This window comes from Mesoplodon mirus, assembly GCF_964341445.2.
Source record: "Mesoplodon mirus genome assembly, chromosome: 3".
NCBI classification, from domain to species: Eukaryota; Metazoa; Chordata; class Mammalia; order Artiodactyla; family Ziphiidae; genus Mesoplodon; species Mesoplodon mirus.
In genome coordinates, this window is record NC_138978.1 from 21,394,717 (window position 1) to 21,416,086 (window position 21,370).

The 21,370-nt window shown below is 51.4% G+C and overlaps 1 protein-coding gene across 2 annotated transcripts in view; it reads right to left on the bottom strand.

Annotated features, from left to right (window-relative positions):
* Positions 1 to 763: 763 nt before the first annotated feature.
* ASAP3 (ArfGAP with SH3 domain, ankyrin repeat and PH domain 3) overlaps positions 764 to 21,370 on the bottom strand; it is a 35,221-nt gene continuing 14,614 nt past the window's right edge. The window contains exons 5-25 of one of the 2 annotated variants that reach the window (XM_082615843.1): positions 20,619 to 20,668; positions 14,169 to 14,280; positions 13,850 to 13,935; positions 13,319 to 13,394; positions 13,048 to 13,134; positions 12,761 to 12,870; positions 10,323 to 10,392; positions 9,945 to 10,032; positions 8,594 to 8,642; positions 8,290 to 8,480; positions 8,078 to 8,211; positions 7,695 to 7,789; positions 7,334 to 7,511; positions 6,315 to 6,400; positions 6,040 to 6,155; positions 5,356 to 5,423; positions 5,154 to 5,261; positions 4,807 to 5,002; positions 3,715 to 3,940; positions 3,048 to 3,138; positions 764 to 2,107 (exon numbers count right to left, since the gene is read on the bottom strand). In XM_082615843.1, the coding sequence (XP_082471969.1) occupies positions 2,033 to 2,107; positions 3,048 to 3,138; positions 3,715 to 3,940; positions 4,807 to 5,002; positions 5,154 to 5,261; positions 5,356 to 5,423; positions 6,040 to 6,155; positions 6,315 to 6,400; positions 7,334 to 7,511; positions 7,695 to 7,789; positions 8,078 to 8,211; positions 8,290 to 8,480; positions 8,594 to 8,642; positions 9,945 to 10,032; positions 10,323 to 10,392; positions 12,761 to 12,870; positions 13,048 to 13,134; positions 13,319 to 13,394; positions 13,850 to 13,935; positions 14,169 to 14,280; positions 20,619 to 20,668 (2,292 nt within the window). In that variant the 3' untranslated portion in view covers positions 764 to 2,032. Of the gene's footprint in view, positions 2,108 to 3,047; positions 3,139 to 3,714; positions 3,941 to 4,806; positions 5,003 to 5,153; positions 5,262 to 5,355; positions 5,424 to 6,039; positions 6,156 to 6,314; positions 6,401 to 7,333; positions 7,512 to 7,694; positions 7,790 to 8,077; positions 8,481 to 8,593; positions 8,643 to 9,944; positions 10,033 to 10,322; positions 10,393 to 12,760; positions 12,871 to 13,047; positions 13,135 to 13,318; positions 13,395 to 13,849; positions 13,936 to 14,168; positions 14,281 to 20,618; positions 20,669 to 21,370 lie in introns of both variants that reach the window. The other variant, XM_082615842.1, reaches the window with a different exon arrangement.

A 21,370-nucleotide genomic window follows, 5' to 3' on the forward strand; every position in this document is an offset into this window, starting at 1 on the left:
CCCTTTCTTTGTACAGGTTGGAAGACTGAGGTCCAGTGAGGCCCAGGATTGCACTGCTCAACCGTATCAGACAGGTCAATACCCTCTACATCCCCTCTGCCTACCCATCCACCTTGGAGGTCACCAGCAGGCAATTCCTGGACACACCTCTGACAGCTTCCTGCATCTCTCTGACTGAGGGCTTCAGGGCAGCCTGGAAGTAGAGAATTAGGAATTGACACCCCCAGAAAGGACCCTTGAACCAGCGAGAGACCAGAGTTGGTAGTAAATACACCAATTTCTTCACTCCTGATGGGATAACTTGATGGCACGTTCCTTTTTTTTCACATCCCTACTACCCACTGTGGGATCACCTCACAAATAAGCAGGGACTGTGGCAGAGTTAAACTGCAGGTCTCCAGACTCCTAGTCCAGTGCTCTTTCCTCACACCAGGGTTTCTCAACCTCGGCACTATTACCGTTTTGGACTGGATAATTCATTGTTCGCAGGGGCTGGCCTGTGTATTGAAGAATGTTTAGCAGCATCCCTGAACTCTAGCCACTAGATGCCAGCAGCACCCTCCAGTTGGGAACAATAAAAAATGTGTCTTCCTTGTCAAATATCCCCTGGGGGAAAATCACCCCTGGTTGCAAACCACTGCTGTACACCAGGCTGTCCCTCTTAGGAGGTCTAGAGAAAGAATTTCAAGCCCTAAGAAACCCTCCCCTTCCCGATGGTTCTTCAGAGAACATAAATGAAACCACTGAAATTTACTCTGAAAAATCTTTTATTAGAGATGAGTGAAATAACAAGACACTGGGGGCTCTGAAAACAACCTCGCTCCTGTGGGATCACAGACCTGTCAGGTCTCCAGGGTAAACAGCGCAGCCTCCCGGACCAGGCTGCTGCATTGGCCATTGGCATCCTCTGGCCTCCCCTGTTTGTCCTGGTCCATCCCTGCCAGGGCCCAGCGCCCAGTGCCTATAAAGCTGACCTGTTAGAGACTGATGAGGGCTTAGGTTTTCCAACATGGGCCTGAAAGCGACGGTGGAATTTCTGGCGCTGGGAAGTAGAACCTTTAAGTCTCCACCCTCCATTTCTCTCATTCTCCTTTTTCCTTTCTTGGCCCTTTCCTCCCCCGAGACTGGAAGGTTCCTGAGTTGACTGACAGAAAGAGGAGAGAAGTGAGGATAATCATCCCAGACTATTCCTTTCATTCTTGCTAAATCAAGGAGAGTAAGCAAATGGGCGTGAACCCTCCTCTACTTCCTGGCTGGGAATCTATTATAACAGAGGTCCCCAGCAAGGCTGTGCTGTCCATCAAAAGGAGTGATATTCAGAATATTTATTTAACAGCCAGTACAGCATGGGCACTGAGAAACCAGAATGGATACAGGCTGTAGACGACTGCAGTGCTATTCAGGTGTAAGCCAGCTGATGGTCAGTCTGCCCCTAAGCCCAGAACCATCCTCTGGAATCTAGCCCTGCCCATTTCCAAGCCTAATTCGTGGGACCGGCTGCCCAGAAAGGGACCACATCTGTAGGACCTTTGTCTTATTCCTATGACATCTGCAGTGCCTAGCACAGGAATGGATAAAGAGCCAGAACTCAGTCAAAGAATACTAGGCTAATGAATGGCTGAGAAGACAGTCCTAGTCTGGCAGAATCCCTGGCCTGCAGAATGATGAAGGCAGGTTAGAGCCCCCCAGACTGATGGAAGAAACACAGTCCTGGTCTGATGAGGGATTGAAGGCTCTGAAGTTGGAGCTGGGTCAGGAGCACTTGGGTCCAGCCATAGGGCTCCCTGGTCCCTGGCAGGTATGAGATGGAGACAAACCGCCATCAGCCCTAACATGGAGGGGCCTAGTGTCCTTGGCAGGGGCATGGGCCCATGTCAGGGAGGAAGGCCAGCCACAGAGGCACAAGGGACAGAGACAGCAAGACCCCAGGGCATAAACACCTCAGCTCCCCAGTCTTGTGGGCTCAAGTCCTAGCTCTGAATGCTGGCGTCCAGCATGGGGGTGGTTCAGGCACGCAAGGGCTAGTAAGGAGCTAGTCTTGCAAAAGCTGCACAGAACTTGCTGGGAGAACCCCAGTCCTTGAACCGTCTCCTTCAGTGAAGCCAACCTGGAAAGAGAAGGATCAAAATTGACATTTCTTAAGCACCTGTTATATACCAGCTGTTTATCTCACTCAGTTTCAAAAGGTCCTATTGTGGGAACATGAAATTATCCCTATTTTACAGATGAAGCTGAAGCTTGAAGAAGTGAAGCCACTTTTCCAAGACCTCCACGCTTCCAAGCCCAGGCTCTTATTATCACATATGTCTCAACAACAGGCATCAACTAAATGCTAGGTGATGGACACCTGGTTGTAGACACACATTTGTGTCTGGTGCCTGACTCTGATAGACTGAGGATGATGATTCCCTAGAGAGACCCAGCTCCTTCCATCCCCTACTCTCAACACAGACAACCAACGCCAACCCCGACAAATCCCCAGGGGAACCAGGAACAGAGATGGCTTCCTTCTCGGCACAACTGCCTCTGTCCTATGCCCACTCCCAGGCTCCTCATCTAAATATGTATGATTGTGCGAGACTCTGTGATTCAGCAGGGAGAAGCTGGATTAAGGATGACAGCTCTTGCCTTGTCCCTGTCACATCCCTCTATGCCTGGAAGTTTCAGTGGATTCCAGGAGACTCCTGTACAAGGGGAGAGCTGTGCAAACCAATGGCTGGTACACGGCCACCCTAATCCTTCCTCGTCTGCAGGGAGCGCTTCCTTCTCTGAGCCACCAGCCTGGCTGACACAGCTTTGCTCACCCTCCTTTAGGGAACAGTCAGAGCTTGGGCCTTGTCACCTCTGCCGCCTCTCAAGGCCTGGGCTCACCCCAGCTGCACCCATCCTGGACTGGGGAAGGAGGAGCACCAGGACAGGGACTGGGCAAATGGTGGCTGCCCCCAGCCCTGGAGAGAGGTCTGCCGCCCTAATACACTTACTCTTGACCAGCTCCGCCTCCCACGTACCCTATCACCGCCCTTCAAACCACAGTCCCGGAGTCTTACCGGCATGTTCCTCCTGGGGAGAGGCTGCCGGGCTGAAGGACAGTCCTCCAGGCTCCGGCCCCCCCGCCGATAGGAGCGAGTGCTCTCAGAGCTGGAAGACAGGGAAAGGCCAAGGTGACCCCTGCACCCAGAGAGCCCCTTAGAGTAGGGGAAAGGGCTCAGGGATAGAGCAAGGCTGGGGGCTTGGACTGGGTGGGTAGAGAGTTCACGAGGCCCCCAGGCTGGGTGCATCACAGGCCCCAGAGGCCCGGAACTGACCTCCACACTGAAAATTTCACCATATCTATTCCCCAAACTCCAAACTGAAAGGGTTTGCAAGGAAGAGAGGACTGGATCCTGGGCTGGAGGTGGGGACAGAGTGAAAACCCCACTGAGAACCTCTAGAACAAGCCACAGTTGGCACTAGGCCTTCGCTCTTCCAGCTTCAGCAGCCTGAGCCCCAGACCCCTCCCCAGCTCTCCAGGCCAGACGCAGGAGCAGGTGTGTGAAGGAGGAAGGGGTCCAATCACCCTCTACTTAAGGTCTAGCATTTCTGCATTGTTCATGGGCCTCAGCGCTGGAAGGTATCCCAGGCTTCAGGCAGGCACCGTTTAGAGGTAGCGAAGTAAATGGATGCTCAGAGAGGTCAGGAGACCTGCTGAGACTACACAGTTGGGCTTTCACCAACCTGAACCTGACAGGGGGATACATCTCTGAAGGGGTGGTTCCAGATGTCAGGCTGGGTCGGGAGGGGCCCGGGGGCTCCCAAAGGCCCTCTTCAGAGCTGGGTAGGGTTTGGTTGGGACCCCCAGGTTCCACGGGGCTTGTGAGGCTGGAGGAGGAGGAGGCTGGACTGCTCAGGTTCTCAGGGACCCCAGCAGACTCCGAGCTCAGGCTGGGAACTTCGGAACGATCTGAAATCAGAAGTGATAAAGCCTGTCTTTATCACTTACTCTGTGCTCAACTTCCAAGCAGCTTTTGGCCTCTGGGATTTATCATGGTTCTCTCCCAATTCCCCAGCTCTCATCTACCTCTCCAGCACTCTCCTTCAGCTCTTCCCCATCACGCTTCAGTCTCATGGTTCATGATGTTCATTCCTGATGGCCAGGGCCACACCGACTAGCACTGTTTCACTTCTGCTCACACCCTCTCCTCAATCTGGACTCTCCTGCTTGTCCCTCAGGCTCAGCTCTGATGCTGCCCCCACCAGGAGGCCTTCCTAACCCACCTACCAATCCCAGCAGGATAGGCTCCCTCCCTCTCCCGAGTTCCCAGAACAAGCCTGTTCATTCATTCAACAAATAGTTCTTGACAACAGCCAGGCACTGTGCTAGGTGCTGGAGAAATAGTAGTCAACAAAACTTGCTTCTGTCCTTTTGGAATTTATTTTCTATGTCACACTGTGTCTTATATTATAATGAATTACATTCCAGTTTTTATCTCTCCCACTAGACCGTGTCTCAGTAGCCCCTAAGGGACTCAAGACACAGTGGATGCTTAAAAAATGTTTCTCTCTCTTTTTATTTCAGTGAAGCATTGAGGAATTTGGAATAAGACAGACCTGGGTTGGAAGCCCACATCAGGGACCTAGCTATGGGATCTTGGGCATGTTACTTAACATCTCTCTTCCTTTACCTGTAAGGGGGAAATGATAACCCCTACCTGACAGGTGACAGTGAGGATGGTATGGACTAACACAGCACTCTGAGCTCAGTGCTCCAGCACATAGCAGGCCCTCAATGAACGGCATGAGAGCATTTTTCTGGGCAGCCAACCATACCTCCACTGGCATGTCCTGCACGCCCTTGGGCCATGGTCCGAGAAGGGTTTTTGACCGGCAAGGGTGGGGGGCAATCCTCACTCTGGATCTTAGGGGCAGCTGGTCCCAGGCTGGCGATGGTCTCGTAGGTCTTGTTGCTGATGTCCAGCCTCCCACTGGCCCAGCGGACCTGGGCTGGGGGCTTCAGCGGGCAGCGCTGCTGGGGCAAAAGTGTGGGAGGGAGGATGCCCTTGCTTCCTCCAGCTCAGCCCCGCCCCTCCCCACATCAGGTCCCATGTGGACCTGGAAGACCATCAGGTCTTCCCTTCGGCTGTCTGGAGGCCTGAGAGACAAGGGCTGGGACGCACCTTCTCTTCCTCATCCTCCTCACTGTCAGAGCCAGGCTCTGTGGAAATCCCCCAGGGGTAGTCCAGGTGCAGGGGGAAGGTGAGGGTCCCAGCATGGGCCTGCTCCAGCTGCCAAAAACAAAGCCTTGGTAGTTCAGAAGGTCAGGGGCTCAGCAGAGAGACAGAAAGGGTCAGGGGCTCCCTCTCCTTCCCTAGACCTCACCAGCTCCTCACACTCTTTGTGCTGCTTCTTCCTGGCTAGGTCCAGAGCTGTCTCTCCTGCCTCGTTCACTGTGAGGGATAAAGTCAGGGGTCATGGTAAGTGTCAAAGAGGCATTATAACTTAGAGGTTAGGATGAGCCTTTGGGATCAAGATCATCTGGGTTTGAATCCTGGCTCTGCTACTTCCTGGCTGTGTGACTTTGGACAAGTGACTTAACCTCTCTGGACCTTAATTTTCTCATCTATAAAATGAGTATGATACTTGTAACTACTGATGAGGTTGTTATGAGGATTAAATGAGTTAATATACATAGAGCACTTGGCACATTACCAGGTACACATTAAACAGTAAATCATAGCTATTACAAGCACTATTATTCAGATTTAGTTAATGTTTATTTGTCTAGGTACTTTAAGAAACGTTGTTTTATTTTATCCTTTCAGCAGGTCTGCTAGGTCAGTGGTATTATTCCCATTTTACAGATGAAGAAGCTGAGGTTCAAGAGATGAATGGACAAACCCCAAAGTCACAAAGGTGGTCAGAAGCAAGCCAGGATTAGAACCCAAGTCTGTGTGCAAAGTCCATGCTTGTTACCAGAGCTCTCTGTCTGGAAATAAGGCAGGAAGTCCCCCACGAGGGGTGGTCAGGAATGGGAGTCTGATGGAGGAGTTGTCGGAGCCCCACCTGTGCCAAGTGAGGCTCTCCCTTTCAGCAGCAGCTTGAGGCAGTCGGGTTGGTTGTAGAGAGCAGCGCAGTGCAGGGCGCTGTTCCCATCAGCAGCCTTGGCATCCAGGTGACCACTGTGGCGGGGTGTGGGGGGGTGGGTCAGGGAGGAAGGAAGGGAACAGACAGGTGAAGGGGTCAAAGTCAGGGCGAAAAGAGAGAGAGGAAAGGAGGGAGGAGAGGGGGAGAAGAGGAAGGCAAGGGGAGCGTGAGGAGGTGGGCAGGGAGGTTCTCACCCGTTTTGGATGATGAAATCCACCAGGGGCAGGGAGGTCTGGTTGGTGACTCTGATAGCCAAGTGCAGGGCAAGCTCTCCAGGTGCCTGAATACATGTCCACACCTCTGAGTTTACCCCAGTTCACCTGCCCCCCAATATTACCCTCTTAAGCTCTTGCTGCCCCCTGACACCTCCAGATATGAAGCTGCCAGAACCCCTGAGAGAGGAAACTGAATGGGGAAACCTCATGTTTGGGAGGAGGATGAAAGGCCATTCCCTCACTGCTTCCTTCAGTGGTTCTACCTCCTTCTCCCCAGTAGAAGGTGTTTCCCAAACTTGGTTCATGGCCTTGGACTCTTCTCTCTGCTCCTCTCTCACTGCCCCCAGAGACGTCGAATAACCTCAAGCTTTCACTTAACACTCACGTGTAGGCTGTTCCAAATTCTTACCCTAAGTGCTACACCCATCCTGCCCACTGGATAGCCCACAAGATATCAGGCAGACAGCTCAAAGACATGGCATCCAATTTTTGATGTCCAATCAGTGTCAATTTATTCCTTCAAATGTCTCTGATATCCTTTCCCCCTTGGCTCACGTGATGTTTGTTACTACAATCACCAATGCAATGGCCTTCTTTGCTCTGATCTGACCCACCCCTCCCCATTTCTAAGGCTATTAAAGGGAAAAAAAGATTCTAACGCTTATCGCACATATATTATGCACCAGGCCCTTTCATACGGGACTTAATTCTCACTTCAACCCCATGGGTGCTATCATTAACCCGTTTTACAGATGAGAAAATGAGACTCAGAGTTCAGTAAACTGCTCAGGATCACACAGCTAGGAAAAGACAGAGCCAGGATTTTGGCTCAGGATTGCCTGACTTAAGTTGTGCTCTCTCCCATTTACCCCTCTGATGGGTGGGGTTTGAGCAGATGTCAGAGGTGGGGCAGCGGGGAGTAACAGCCAGCCCTGGAGGAAGACTGGGGCGTGCTAAGTGTGGCTGGGTTATAAGTGGCCCTTGGAGAGGGTTCTCACCTGCCCCTCAGGCCCCGGCAGTGGCTGTCCAAAGTCCTGCCCATTAGCGAAGGCCTCCAGTACAGACAGGAGGTCCCGGTTGCAAATGGCCATCCAGAGTCTCTGAGGCTCAGGGGTGGACCGCCGGGCAAACCTGTGTTCCACATACTTGGCCACGATATAGTCCCTGCGGGTGCTCCTGCCAAAAATAACCGCGGGATGTCAGAGCAAGGACCGTTTCTACTCAGCTGACCCTTGAAACCACCCCACATGTCCTGGACTCTTCCAGATCTGAGGCTCCCCTCTCCCCAGACTTCTCCCTGGGAGCCGGGGAAGCAGAATCCCCCGGCCAGAATCTGCCCCCAGCTGAGAATCGCCTTACATGTCACTCTCAGTTGAGGGTTTAGGGCCGCCGTGCGAGGGCAGCTGGGCCTCCATGACCTCATTGAAGCGAGTGTTTCCGATGTTCAAGGCCAGCTGGGTTCGCGGGAAAGTAGTGGGGTTAAGACGCGGTGGTTAGGACAGCGCCCCCTGGAGGCCTGAGCTTCCAGAGGTCCCGCCCCTCAGCCTCCCTCCTGGTCCAGGCTCGGCTCCGCCCCGCCCATCCTCTTTTTGGCTCTTCTGGGTCCTGCCCCAACTTGGCCCGGCCTCACCTTGGCCCCGCCCCATCCGACCCCATAGGCTCCTGCTGAGCCCTTTGGGCCCAAGCCCCGCCCCCTCATCAGACCACGCCCCTGATCGCCTCCGGCCCCTCCCCGCCCTCACCAACAGCTCGGAGGGGCCCAGCAGGTCCAAGGTGAGAGACTGCATGCGTGAGAAGCGAACGCCCAGCTCGCGGTGGACGCCGGAGCACTGGATGCAGGTGAGCACGCCCAGGTTGGTGCTGAGCCAAGTGGGTTCTGCAAAGTAGCGCAGCTCGTGCCCGGAGGCGCGGGCCCCTCCCCTCCGTTTCCACCTCCCTCCTCGCCCGGCCCCACCTGCAGCCCCGCAGTCGCAGCACTGGCCATTCCCGGGCCTGCTCTTGACCTCGGCGATGAGCAGCTTGGTGAGGTCCTGGGGTTCCCCGTCCAGCCCGGCGCCCCCCCAGGGCCCCGGGCCGCCGCTGGGCTCCCCCAGAAAGGCACTACTCAAGGCTTCGTCCTTGCTGTTCTGCAGCACTGACACCCACCTGCGGAGAGTGCGGCGTGGCGTGGGGATGACGCCCGCGGTGGTGCGGTCCTGTGTCGGGCCGGAGGCTGCTCCCCTGCCCCTACCCCCAGGCTAGCCGTGGGGGGCACTCACGCCTCACACTCATGTTCGTCCTCCGCCTGGAAGTGGTATGTCCTGTTGTCTGTGGGGAGAGGGGCGTTGTCTGGCTCACTGAAATCCTGCTGTCCTTGCTGCCCTGGACCTGGGGAGCCCTCACCCCCACCGCCGGCTCCAGACGGAGGTTTTGTTCCTTGGGGCCAGGCTCTGCTAAGCTACAGTGGGCGGATAATGATAGTGGCCAGCAGAGGGGGCAGTTTCTCAGAAGAAACCTCCAGAGTAGGACCCCAAGAAGGCCCTCTGTGAAGCCCAGCTTCCAGGGTCAGGCGAGGTTTCCCAGGGCACAGGACCCCCCTCAGGTCACGGGCAGAGGAGCCTCTGAACCTACGGCCACCTCCCCTCCCAGCCCCACAGCCTCCCTTCTGGTCTTCCTGCTCCCCACCTCTCCCCCTCGTCCCCCAGCCCGCACCAGCTGCCAGATTGCTGGGCCAAAGGTTCTGCTCAAATCACGCCATTTCCCTGCTCCAAGGCCTCCCATGGCTCCCTCCTGCCAGGAAATAAGGTCCAAACCTTTAAGAGGCGGTCCCAGGCTTCATCTCCCACTACTGCTATGGGAACCCTGCACCCTGTCTAAACTGGAGGACCCACTCTCCTGGTTCCATGCCTTTCATCTCCTGAAACATCCTCCCCCAGACTCTATGTTCTGTGTCCTTCACGGCTAAACTCTGAGGAGGCTTTCCTGATTCCTCACAGCAGGGCAGGGCTTTCCTCGCTCTAATATATCTTTTTAAATTTTTTTTTGATTGATTGATTGATTGCCACACCGCATGGCTTGCAGGATCTTAGTTCCCTGACCAGGGATTGAACCCAGGCCCTCAGCAGTGAGAGTGCTGAGTCCTAAACACTGGACCTGACAGGGAATTCCCCCCTCACTCTAATCTCTCTCCTGGACATTCCCCATCACCTTGCAGTTCCGGGTCCCCACCTCACACCCCTGCCAGACAGAGCTTTCTGAAGACCAGATCTAGGTCTTTCTCAGCCTGCGCTGGCGCTCATGAAAAGCCTGTCACCAAGACCCCCAAAGATGAAAACTGAACATTTTAAAGTAATAATTTTGAAAGCCAAATTACCCAAATCCACTTAAATATGCTTTACAGAAATAATCATATTTAATGTGGGGTGTGGGTGCATTTTAATGTTTAATGTGACATGGGGTGAAGCCTCTAAAAAGTGTCCAGAGCTTAAGGAGTCTTATGCCTGCCATAGCAACTATTTGATAAACACGTGTGGAATTGGACACAGGCCCCTAATTGGAGCCTCCCAGGAGCTGACAGGTCTCTCAGAGAAGCCCTGGGCAGTTGCTGGGTAGGGGGCAGGGACTACTCACGGGTCACCAGGTCAAAGCACTTTTTCTCCTCGGGGTTTGGCCTCACTTGGCACGTCAGCAAGGTCAGCTTCACTGGTGGCCGGTTTATCTGTGTGAAGTTGGGGATGGAGGATGTACATGTTACCCTCTGGGCTTATTTCCCAATCTGTTAAATGGGCATAATAATCGTGTTCCAGTTTATGTCTCCCCTCTCCTAGCACCTCAAGGATGTGGAGTGTGAGGCTTTGGATCCCCTCCTTCCTCCCACAGGGAGTCTCCAGTTCCCTGGATCCAGGTTTGCAACCAGTCTTCGAGGGAGGGTTTGACATCTGTCTGCTCTGAACACCAGGAGGAGAGGACCTATCATGTCCCGAGACCCCTCACCCCTCCAGGCCTCACCGTGCTGTGTGAGATGGTCAGGCAGCCATACTTGACTCCACACTTCCTTTTCTGCCAGACTCTTCGAATTCTAGGGCCCAGAGGGATAGAAAGACAATCACTAAAGGCTCACACCTAATTCCCCTGTATCAGTGAACAGAGTCCTGGATCAGGACTCACTTCTGCACCTCTTCTGTCCCGTGACCCCTATGCCCCTCACTCCCTCGGCTCCCTTCTGCTGGAGGGGACACAGCCCTGCCATTAGGAAGCTCCCAGTCAGACAGCCCCACTCTCTAGGAATCTTTATTCTAAAGGGGCATGTGACCTTGGCCCTCTGAGAGCTTCCAGTCTGATGGATGAGACAGTTCCCAACCTTAGGGACCTCCTAGTCTGAGAGGAGGAACAGGTTCTTGACCACAGCAGATGAATTATGGTTAAAGACGAAGCAAGATAAATATCGAGCCCTCAAAAATAAAATTAGCAAATCCATGATCAAAGCTACTTGACACTTTTCCTGTAAGAGGTAAATATTAATCGGTTTAACAAAGGTATTCTTCTCTGATAAAAACCGATTAGTGGATCAAACTCTTAGAGGAACACATAGGCAGAACACTCTATGACATAAATCACAGCAAGATCCTTTTTGACCCACCTCCTAGAGAAATGGAAATAAAGACAAAAATAAACACATGGGACCTAATGAAACTTAAAAGCTTTTGCACAGCAAAGGAAACCATAAACAAGACCAAAAGACAACCCTCAGAATGGGAGAAAATATTTGCAAATGAAGCAACTGACAAAGGATTAATCTCCAAAATTTATAAGCAGCTCATGCAGCTCAATAACAAAAAAACAAACAACCCAATCCAAAAATGGGCAGAAGACCTAAATAGACATTTCTCCACAGAAGATATACAGACTGCCAACAAACACATGAAAGGATGTTCAACATCTTTACTCATTAGAGAAATGCAAATCAAAACTACAATGAGATATCATCTCACACCAGTCAGAATGGCCATCATCAAAAAATCTAGAAACAATAAATGCTGGAGAGGGTGTGGAAAAAAGGGAACACTCTTGCACTGCTGGTGGGAATGTGAATTGGTACAGCCGCTATGGAGAACGGTATGGAGGTTCCTTAAAAAACTACAAATAGAACTACCATATGACCCAGCAATCCCACTACTGGGCATATACCCTGAGAAAACCATAATTCAAAAAGAGACATGTACCAAAATGTTCATAGCAGCCCTATTTACAATAGCCCGGAGATGGAAACAACCTAAGTGTCCATCATCGGATGAATGGATAAAGAAGATGTGGCACATATATACAATGGAATATTACTCAGCCATAAAAAGAAATGAAATTGAGCTATTTGTAATGAGGTGGATAGACCTAGAGTCTGTCATACAGAGTGTAGTAAGTCAGAAAGAGAAAGACAAATACTGTATGCTAACACATATATATGGAATTTAAGAAAAAAAAATGTCATGAAGAACATAGGGGTAAGACAGGAATAAAGACACAGACCTACTAGAGAATGGACTTGAGGATATGGGGAGGGGGAAGGGTAAGCTGTGACAAAGTGAAAGAGCGGCGTGGACATATATACACTACCAAACGTAAGGTAGATAGCTAGTGGGAAGCAGCCGCATAGCACAGGGAGATCAGCTCGGTGCCTTGTGACCGCCTGGAGGGGTGGGATAGGGAGGGTGGGAGGGAGACGCAAAAGGGAGGGGATATGGAAACATATGTATATGTATAACTCATTAAATTTGTTATAAGGCAAAAAATTAAAAAAAAAAAAAAAAAAAAACCGATTAGTGGGCTTCCCTGGTGGCGCAGTGGTTGAGAGTCCACCTGCCGATGCAGGGGACACGGGTTCGTGCCCCGGTCCGGGAAGATCCCGCATGCCATGGAGCGGCTGGGCCCGTGAGCCATGGCCACTGAGCCTGCGCGTCCAGAGCCTGTGCTCCGCAACGGGAGAGGCCACAACAGTGAGAGGCCCGCGTACCGCAAAAAAAAAAAAAAAAAAAAAAACGATTAGTAAGTAAAAAAATTAACGGATTCCCATAAAGGCCTTTGCATTTCACAGACTGATTTTTTTTTTTTACACCAGGGAGCAGGGCACAGTCAACAGTTTCATTTCCAGGCATAGTCAATATATTATAGAGATTACGGGTGAGGCCATGGAGACTGTCTAGTGCATAATAAGTGCTCAAAATTGTTCGCTGCTGCTATTCTTCTTCTTTACGTTAAGAACAACCACCAACTTTAGCAGAAATTCACGAGCCCAGGATTCTGATGGTTTTGCACTGCCAGAGTGGAGGGTCCTGGAACCCTCAGGGTCTACACAAATGATAGGAACAGTCCCTTCAGGCAGCTCACCCAACCCTATCATTTACTAGCTGGGTGGCTTTGGGCAAGTTACTTGAGCTCTCTGAGTCACTTACCCATCACTTTTCTTGTACAGAAAGCCCACCTTCTCTGTCCCAAACTGCTTGTTGCCTTGGTGCTGGTGGATGCTGTAGCCACCTCCTGAGTTCTTCCGGCTCAGAGTCTCCTGTTCCTCGGACATGCAAAGGAGACCTCAGGGCATGTGGGTGGGAAGAGCCCCAATCTGCAGGGGTCTCACTCAGGGAGACTTCACAAGGGGACGCTATGGGGTCTTCCTTCTCTCCCTCCCTCCAGGGTGGGCCTTGGGAGTGGGCACTTGGTTGGGTATGATTCAGGGGCTGACTTCTCTGCTCTCAAGCTGCAGTGTCCCTCGGAGGGAGTCCCGGAGCTGGGTCAGCTTCTGTAGCTCCTCCTCCTGGGCTTGATGCAGCTATGGGACAAAGGGCAGGACCCCATCATCAGCCAGCGGATGTGCCAGGTACAGAGCCCAGACCCAGAGCAGCAGGGCAGTAGCCACCTTGCTCTCTGGACAGAAGCCAGCAATTCCACGGCCACAGATTCTCCCGGAAGGACAGGGGACTTGACCACAAGCTCAAGGGTGAGGCCCAACTTACTGTGTGTACTGAGGCTGCCAGCTTCTCAATGAAGGGGGACAGGCTCTGAGCAGCCTTCCAGCCATCTTGGAAAAAGCTAAGGGTGTGAGGCCAAACAAGGGACCAGAGAGAGAGATGAAAATGAGAGGGGAAGTGTGGGAGAAGGTGCTCTAAAGATCACAGGGCACCTGGGGGCAATATAGTGTGACGGCCACGAGCAGGCACCCCGGAGTCAGAGTGTCAGGGTCCAGATCCCACTTCCTAGCTGTGTGATCTTAGTAAATCTGAGCTTCAATTTTATCATCTATAAAATGGGGATACTAGCAGTAGCTGCTCACAGGGGTGTGTGTAGGGTACACAGGTACATAGTGCTTGATATGTGGTGAGCATTCAGTAAAGGGCAGCTGTAAAAAGCATTTCCAATGAGGTACAGACACACATGGAAGCCTCAAGGGTCTGCCAGACCCTGGGGATGGCCTTGTTCTCGGTTGCCTGAAGGGTTAAGGGGCAAGCGACCGTGGGGATGGGGGTGGGACATGGGGAGAAACCTACTTGTGCTGGGCGTGGAAGAACTTGATGAGGCTCTGCAGGAAATCAGGACCTTGCTTCATCTGGCTCTCCCCGGCTTTCAGCAGATACTGGGGAGAGGGCAGGGAAAGGTGTGTGCTGTGAGCAAAGCTGAATCCTGGGCACAAGGGGCTGCTGTCCCCATCCCAGGCTAATCCTTTTGGCCATGACTGGACCTTGGTGACCTCTCAAGGGCCATCTGGCCAGGACCTGGGCTGAGACTGTGACTGGGCCCCCGGGGGCGTTCAGGGATGCAGACAGGAAGACACATCCCACCCCTCCCTCGGCCTGGGGCACCCCTTACCTCACACATGTGCAGCTGGAAGACGCGTCGCTCTCTCTGGGTGTCCTGTGCCACCTCCCCGGCACTCCCTCCTGTCACCCTGGCCCGGTCCCTCTCCTTCTCCAGCCTGGCCCTAGGCCCCCAGGAAAGAGAGGCCTGAACAACTCTCACTATCCCCTTGCATGTCCCACCATCCCTACGTGCTCCTGTCTGTACGGGCACACGAGAGTGAGGGGACCCTCCTCTGCACAGCTGTGTGGTGGGGCTGGGGTACAACGGTTAACAGTGTGGATTCAGGGAATGTACAGGCTGGTGAGGGGGGGAGTCAGCCCCGTGAATCAAATTACAGCCTTGAAGAGAGCAATGGGAGAGTAAAATGGGGGATCCGACCTCATCCAGCTACTCAGGAAGTGATTCTGGAGCTGGGATCTGAAGTCAGAGGAAGCTAGGGCTGGGTGGGGATCAGACCATGGGACAGCCCGGAGGCAGGAGAGATCAGGGATCACAGCAGAGATGGAGAGGGAGGTGGTTCCACGTGAGGTAAAGAGAGGCCAGACCACACAGGGCCTGAGTCAGACCGTGTTGACGTGTTGACGTTCTTGGTCTTTATCCCAAGAGCAATGGGAAGGAGGTGATGGTTTCTAGGCAGGGAGGGGATAGGCTCAGATAGGGCCAGGTGGGATTGGGGGTAACCAGTTCTGATTTTTCTGGAAGGGATTTAGGACCATGTGGGTTAAAAGACCACAAGGTGCCTTCATTCTTCTGAGCCATGGAGCTTCCCATTTAAAGCTTAAAAAACCTTGATTCTTTTCTTTGTAGGTGAAGACAGAAAGCGCTTCCCATCCTGTAGCTAAGAGTAACCTGGGCTTTCTCCCCTAAGGATCTCAGAGTTGGTGGTTTCTCCTGTTTGTGGATGGGTGGAACTGTGTATAAATGGTTTCCTGGAAATCCCACACCCATCAGACCACCCACTCCCAGCCAGGAGAGTATATCCGAATCTGGGGCTGGACGCATGAGACCGTGAATCCCGTGTAAAGGAGACAGCTTGTGTATAGTTTTGCTCCCAGTGGGTGCCAGCCCTAAGCAAAGAAAAGAGATGCGGGATAACCTTACATCTGCATTACTTCCCTTCTCCAAGCTCTAGTCTCCTCATCTGGAAAATGGGGACCTCTATCTGTACCCAGATGAGATAAAGTATGCAGAAGACTCAGCAGACAGAAGACACTACAGTATAATATTATAGGCCCCTTTAAGCTTCAGTGTTCCCATCTGTAAACTGAGGAAGCAATGGCCCAGACTGAGTTCTCAGGCCCCTTCTGGTTCTAAAGTTCTAGACCTGGTTCTAGAGTTCCAGACCTCTGGAATGGTGTTTATTTGCAGAATCTGTCCCTGGAGACCCAGAGGGCAGTTTCTCAACCTCGGAACTACAGACATTTTGACTAGATAATTCTTTGCTGTGGGGGCCCTCCTGTGCATTGTAAGATGTTTAGCAGCATCCCTGGCCTCTGCCCACTAGATGCCAGTAGCATCTGCCCTGTTGTGACAACCACAAATGTCTGCTGGGGGTGCAAAATCACCCTGGGTGAACACCACTGCTCTAGAGCAGAGTTCTGCAGGGTGTGTGTGTGTGTGTGTGTGTGTGTGTGTGTGTGTGGTTTTGTTTGTTTTTAATGTTCTTAGGAGTGGTTACCCTTCATTTCCCTAAAGCTTTATGATACCCCAAGAGGGAATCTGTGGCAGGGGAGTGGAGTTAGGTGAGGACTGACCCTGTGAACGGGCCTGGGGGTCAGGGCAGATGCTTTTTGGGGATCTGAAGATGAGCAGCAGAGAGAGAAGTGATGGCCAGGCCTGAGCAACAATGAGCCTGGCAGCTTGCTAAGGAGGGCGGGAGACTGAGGGGGCAGAGCAGCTGGGAGAGGGCAAGGGCAGCTCCCGTCTACACTGTTACCATATCTGCAAAAAGTGAGAGGGACTTCCCTGGTGCTCCAGATTTAAGACTCTGCGCTTCCACTGCAGGGGGCATGGGTTCGATCCCTGGTGGGGGAACTAAGATCCCGCATGATGCGTGGCATGCCCCCCCAAATAAGTAAATAAATAGGGAGAAATGAAAAAATAAGCTAAATACTTATCAACAGGAAGTAGTTATATAAATTATGCTATGTGCACATATAGGAATACTATGCAGCTGTTAAAAAGGATGGGGGAAATCTATATATACTGGCATGGAAAGAAGTCTGCTCCAGAGTATATGGACAAAAAGGAAGCCACAGCATAGTACAGTGGCTAGAAATGTGGATTCTGGATTTGAATGGCAGCTCCCTCGCTTACTTAACCTTATAAATCTTTCTAAGCTTCAGTTTCCCCATTTCAAATATGAGACTAATACTGCCTAGTTCTCAGATGATCTAATGCACTGGAAACATTTAGTACAGTCCCTGGTGTATGGTAAGCCCTCAATAAATGACAGGATTATGATGATGCTAATGATACTGATGATTATAGTAATAACTTGATGATTCCCTTAGATAATTTATTTTTATTTATTTATGCATTTATTTATCTATCTATCTATGGCTGCGCCATGTGGCTTGTGGGATCTTAGTTCCCCGACCAGGGATCGAACCTGGCCCCTGGCAGTGAAAGCGCTGAGTCCTAACCACTGCACCGTCAGGGAATTCCCTAGATAATTTTTTTAGTGTAGCATACTTCCTATTTATTTATTTAATATTTTTTATGCAAGGTCTAGTGGAGGTTAAAGGACAGAAGCTACTTAGCTCAGGATGAAGATAAGCTGTGAAGTATGATACATGGCCTTGTGAATTACCATAGCTCTGTCCCTCAGCCTCAGCTATGGTAATTTACAAAGATTTCCCTATGAAGTCTGAAATAGTCACCCGAGAAATGACCTGATACACCTCAGACTAACAGCTGGGAGTGCTTTCATGCCACCGCACACAACCCCGCACAGAAAACAGCAAATCCCATTCCCTCCCTGTCCTCACAGTATGATCAATGTTTCATAAACATTTCAAATGTTAGGAATATTTTTATTTTCTTAGAATGGAGTTGCAGCAGGAATGAAAGGTGCTGAAAGGCTAGTTACTAAGAAGACAGAGATAACTGGAGAAGGGGACCACAGCCACAGTCTAACATTATTCAGGGGATGAGGAACAGGTACCAGTGGAGTGAGGAGGTCACGGGGGAGGGAGACGGGAGAGGAAAGGAATCAAAACAAATCATGCATCTGCCAACCTGACACCTTGAACCACCTCTCCTGTGATGCCTTTTCCAACCACCCTTCCCTCCACCCCAAAACTGCCTGCCTGTTCTGCCACCTCTGTGCTGATGCCTTCACTATAGCACTGTCACTTTGTATTTTCATTATTTGGGGACCCACCTCTCTCCTTGCTTACAAACCAGTGGGATCCACCAAGGCAGGGAGGGATTGTGGTGATATTTTTTCCCTCACTACTTACCTATAAATTGGGGATAATAGCACCTTTCCCTTCCAAGATGAATAACTGATGACAGATGTAAAGAGCTTATCACAGCAGTTGGCACAAAGGAAGCTCTTAAGTAAGTATAAGTATTAGCTGCTATTATTAATAATTATTGTTAAGTGCTAATTTTGTGCTGAGTGGTCTGCTAGGCCCTTCACACGCTAAAGCAATAATCTCATGAGGCAGGAATCATTACTCCATTTTACAGATAAGTCACTTGTCCAAGGCACACAGCTGCTAAGTACTAGAGGATATGAACCCAAGTCAGCCTGATGCTAGAGCCTTAGGGACAGCACTGGTAACGAACACTGTGGCTCAGATTTGTTCCATCCCTCCTTCCCTGCCTGGTTCCCCCAGCTGGTGACAGTCACAGTGTCTTTTCTGATAGATCACGGTCAGGGACTATTTTCCAAAAGATGAAGCTGAGATCCAGAGAAGGGAGGTAATTGCCCCAAATCCCAGGCTGGTCGGGGAAATGCTAGGAGCAGAGGTCTGGGCTTTTGCCTCTGAACCCCTTGCTGTGTTATTCTGGCCCCAGTTCTGGCTCAGGAAGATGGCCAATAAGTACGTGTTGAACTGCAGTGCCAGGTGCTGTATATGCACTGCACTTATTTCATCTCCACATCAACCCTGCAAGGTATCGTTGGCCCCATTTTTCAGGTGAGGAAACAGCCCTGAAAATGGAACAGCCTAGATAACTGTGTCCCCTGCACAGGCCCTGGGATGCCTTTCTTAGCAGCCCCAGGTGGAGAGGGGAACCCCCTATATGAACAACCAGGGGGTGAGAATCCCGGTGGTATTCAACAGATGCTATCAGGGCCCTTGGGCCCTTGCAGTTGCTGCCCAGACTGGTTTGGTAAGAATGAGTTTGGAATTACACAGCAACTCATGGCTCGCTAATATCTAGCTATACCTGGAGCCCTCATAAAACAAATGTACACAGACACCTGTGCCAGGACATGTAGCTCGACCTATGGCATAGAAGCAGGAGCCAGGAGACCACTGGAAGAAGAAGGCCAGACTCAGAAGTCCTGGGTTCTAGCCCAGGCCCTATCGATAACTCACTGCGTAACCTCAGACAAGCCTCTTTCCCCATCATTACACACAGTCTTTTCTTTAAACGAAACCTTACAGGCAAGATCAATATATCAATCTGGTAAAAGCAGAGCTACTTGGGGAAGGTCAGCAAGGTAGGGCTTATTCTTTCTATTTAGTAGATGATGCCCTGAAAGGCCAAAAGGCTAAGGGCTTAGTCAAGGTCGCTCAGGAAGATGAAGACCATGTGCTCACCCATCAAATCATAAAGAGAAAGATCACCTGCCTGCCTGTCCACACCCCTCCCTAGGCCTCTGATGAGAACAGATGGCCACGCTCATCACAGCTCCCACACCCTTCACCACAAGATCTACACCCACAGCGGGAGTGTAGATGGAGATCCTCGTTGGGGGTGAGGAGTTTCAGCCTCCTTCAGACTCAGGGAGGTCCCCATGGTGCTGGGAGCTTGAGGAACAATAACGCTCCAGGATCTACTTCTTGGAAGGATTTTACAGAAATAATTATGAGTGGGAGCAAGGATTTAGTTCCAAGGATGCTTCCCCAACAACAGGGGCAGATTAAATACATTGTGGATTATGCATATGTTGACACACAGTGCACCCATTTAAGTGACGTTGTATAAAGACATGTAATGATGTAGAAAGATGGTCACAATGTATTTTTAAGCAAAAAAACCCCAGTATGATTATTATGATCTCGGTTTTGTAAAAATATTTCTTTATATATAGAAAAGTGACTAGAAAGATGTTAATACTTTAGGCTTGGAAATGAAGGATCTTCTTCCTGGGTTTTGGTAGTTTCCCCTGCCCCCGCTTCCCCCTCCCAACCCCCAGCCTCAACAGGCCACTTGTGGGATCTTAGTTCTCCGATCAGGGATTGAACCTGGGCCACGGCAGGGAAAGCACCGAGTCCTAACCACTGGACCACCAGGGAACTCTCCCCCACCCTCCACTTTTTTAAAATGATGAAATTACAGTGCTACACACACTATGTAAAAAAATTCTAACAATAGAGAAGTACTAGATATTCCCCCACATGACCCTCATCTTCTCCTAGAGATAATTAAAAATGTTTCCTCTTCTACTTCTCCATATTTTCTTAGTTATTCATAATGAACACATATCGCTTTTGCAAAATGCAAGAGAAGCCAAAATTTTACAAAGAAGAGCAAACGGTGCCCTGAGGTACAGTGGGCCCAGCTGGGTCCTGGCAGAGGGCTGGGGCCAGGACCTGGACAGAGTTTGGCAGGCAGAGCCCGAGGAGTCCCCGCTCAGGGGCAGTTGGTTACTGGGTACCTGGGACTCCCTCTGTCTCCCTAGCATCCCAGTAGCTAGGGAGAAATCTGGAGTATTGTGTGTTGCACACAAGAGGCCCGGGTATGGCCTTTCATCCTCTATGTCCAGCTAAATGTTTATAGATACTGCCTGGTGCTGCAGAAACAGGATCAATGAACGTGAATCCCAGCCCTGCCTCTGCCTAGCTATATGGCCTCGGGCAAGTAACTTAACCACTCTGAACCTCTAGTTCCTCCTCTGATAATTGGGATACTCATATCTCCCTCACAGGGCTGGGTGAGTGTGAGGATGGGTGTCTGGCACATGGAGGTGTGGAGTAAATGGATGCTCCTTTCCGTCTCTCTGCCCATGTCTGGCACCACTGAGCAGATGGGTCTCTGAGAGCAGCATCTTGGGGTCCCTTCACAATAGCTCCCCTTTAGTCATCTCGTGGTCCAGCCCCCAGACTCCCGTCAGGCCTGGGCATAAACCAGCCCCCATAAACATTTCTAGAGAGCGAGGTGCCATGCGCTTCTGGGTGACGTGCCCTGGCAGCACTTAGGTTCTTCCCCACATCCAGCCTCCCGCTGCAACAGAAACACTGCTCTCCTGGACAAACCATCCTGGATGCAGCCACTTACATTTTGGCTTCGTAGTCCTTCCATGCCTTCTCCAGTTGCTTTTTGGAATCCTGTAGTTCAGAAAGAACAATTTGCCCAAAGGGGCTCTTGGGGTGTGGAATCTACAGTACACTTTGCTACCATTAGGGGGACCCTGCACTTGCATGCTCCCCTGTGCTGCTCAGAGCCACAATCCAACCGCCCCCTGCCCACATAGCCCTGACTGCAAACCTGACCCCCCAAAATAGACCCAACCAACCCCATTTCTCAGCGCTGAGCCCCTTCTCCCAACTGACCTCTTCCCGCAATTGTCAGTAATCCGTCTAAATTGGTAGGCTCAGGCCTAGGGTATTGGGGAGATTTTGGGGGGTCTGCCCTGAGTCCCCTCCCTTAGAAGATGGAGATCACCATGAGGAAAAGGATGGAGGATGAAGATCAGAATCCTCCCCTAACTTTACCCCACTGTTTTCTCCTGCCTGGTACTTGCTCACCCTTTCAACAGGAAGGTACAGGTGGAGGGACATATGCACAGAGAGGCTAAGAAGTCTACCCGAGGCCACACAGCAAGCCGGAGAGACCTGGCTGATCCCTGGCCTAGTTTGCCTGGGCCTCATCCAGCAGGCTGCTCACACCCTTCAGAACAGCCCCCCTGCCCCCACCCCCAAACTTCCAAGGTGCCCCAGTCTACCAGGCGAAAAAGCTGCTGGTCTGGTTTGGGTGGTTCCCGGGCGAGGAGGAAAGCCTCTGCGGGGAGAACCTCTCAGGGGCCTTTT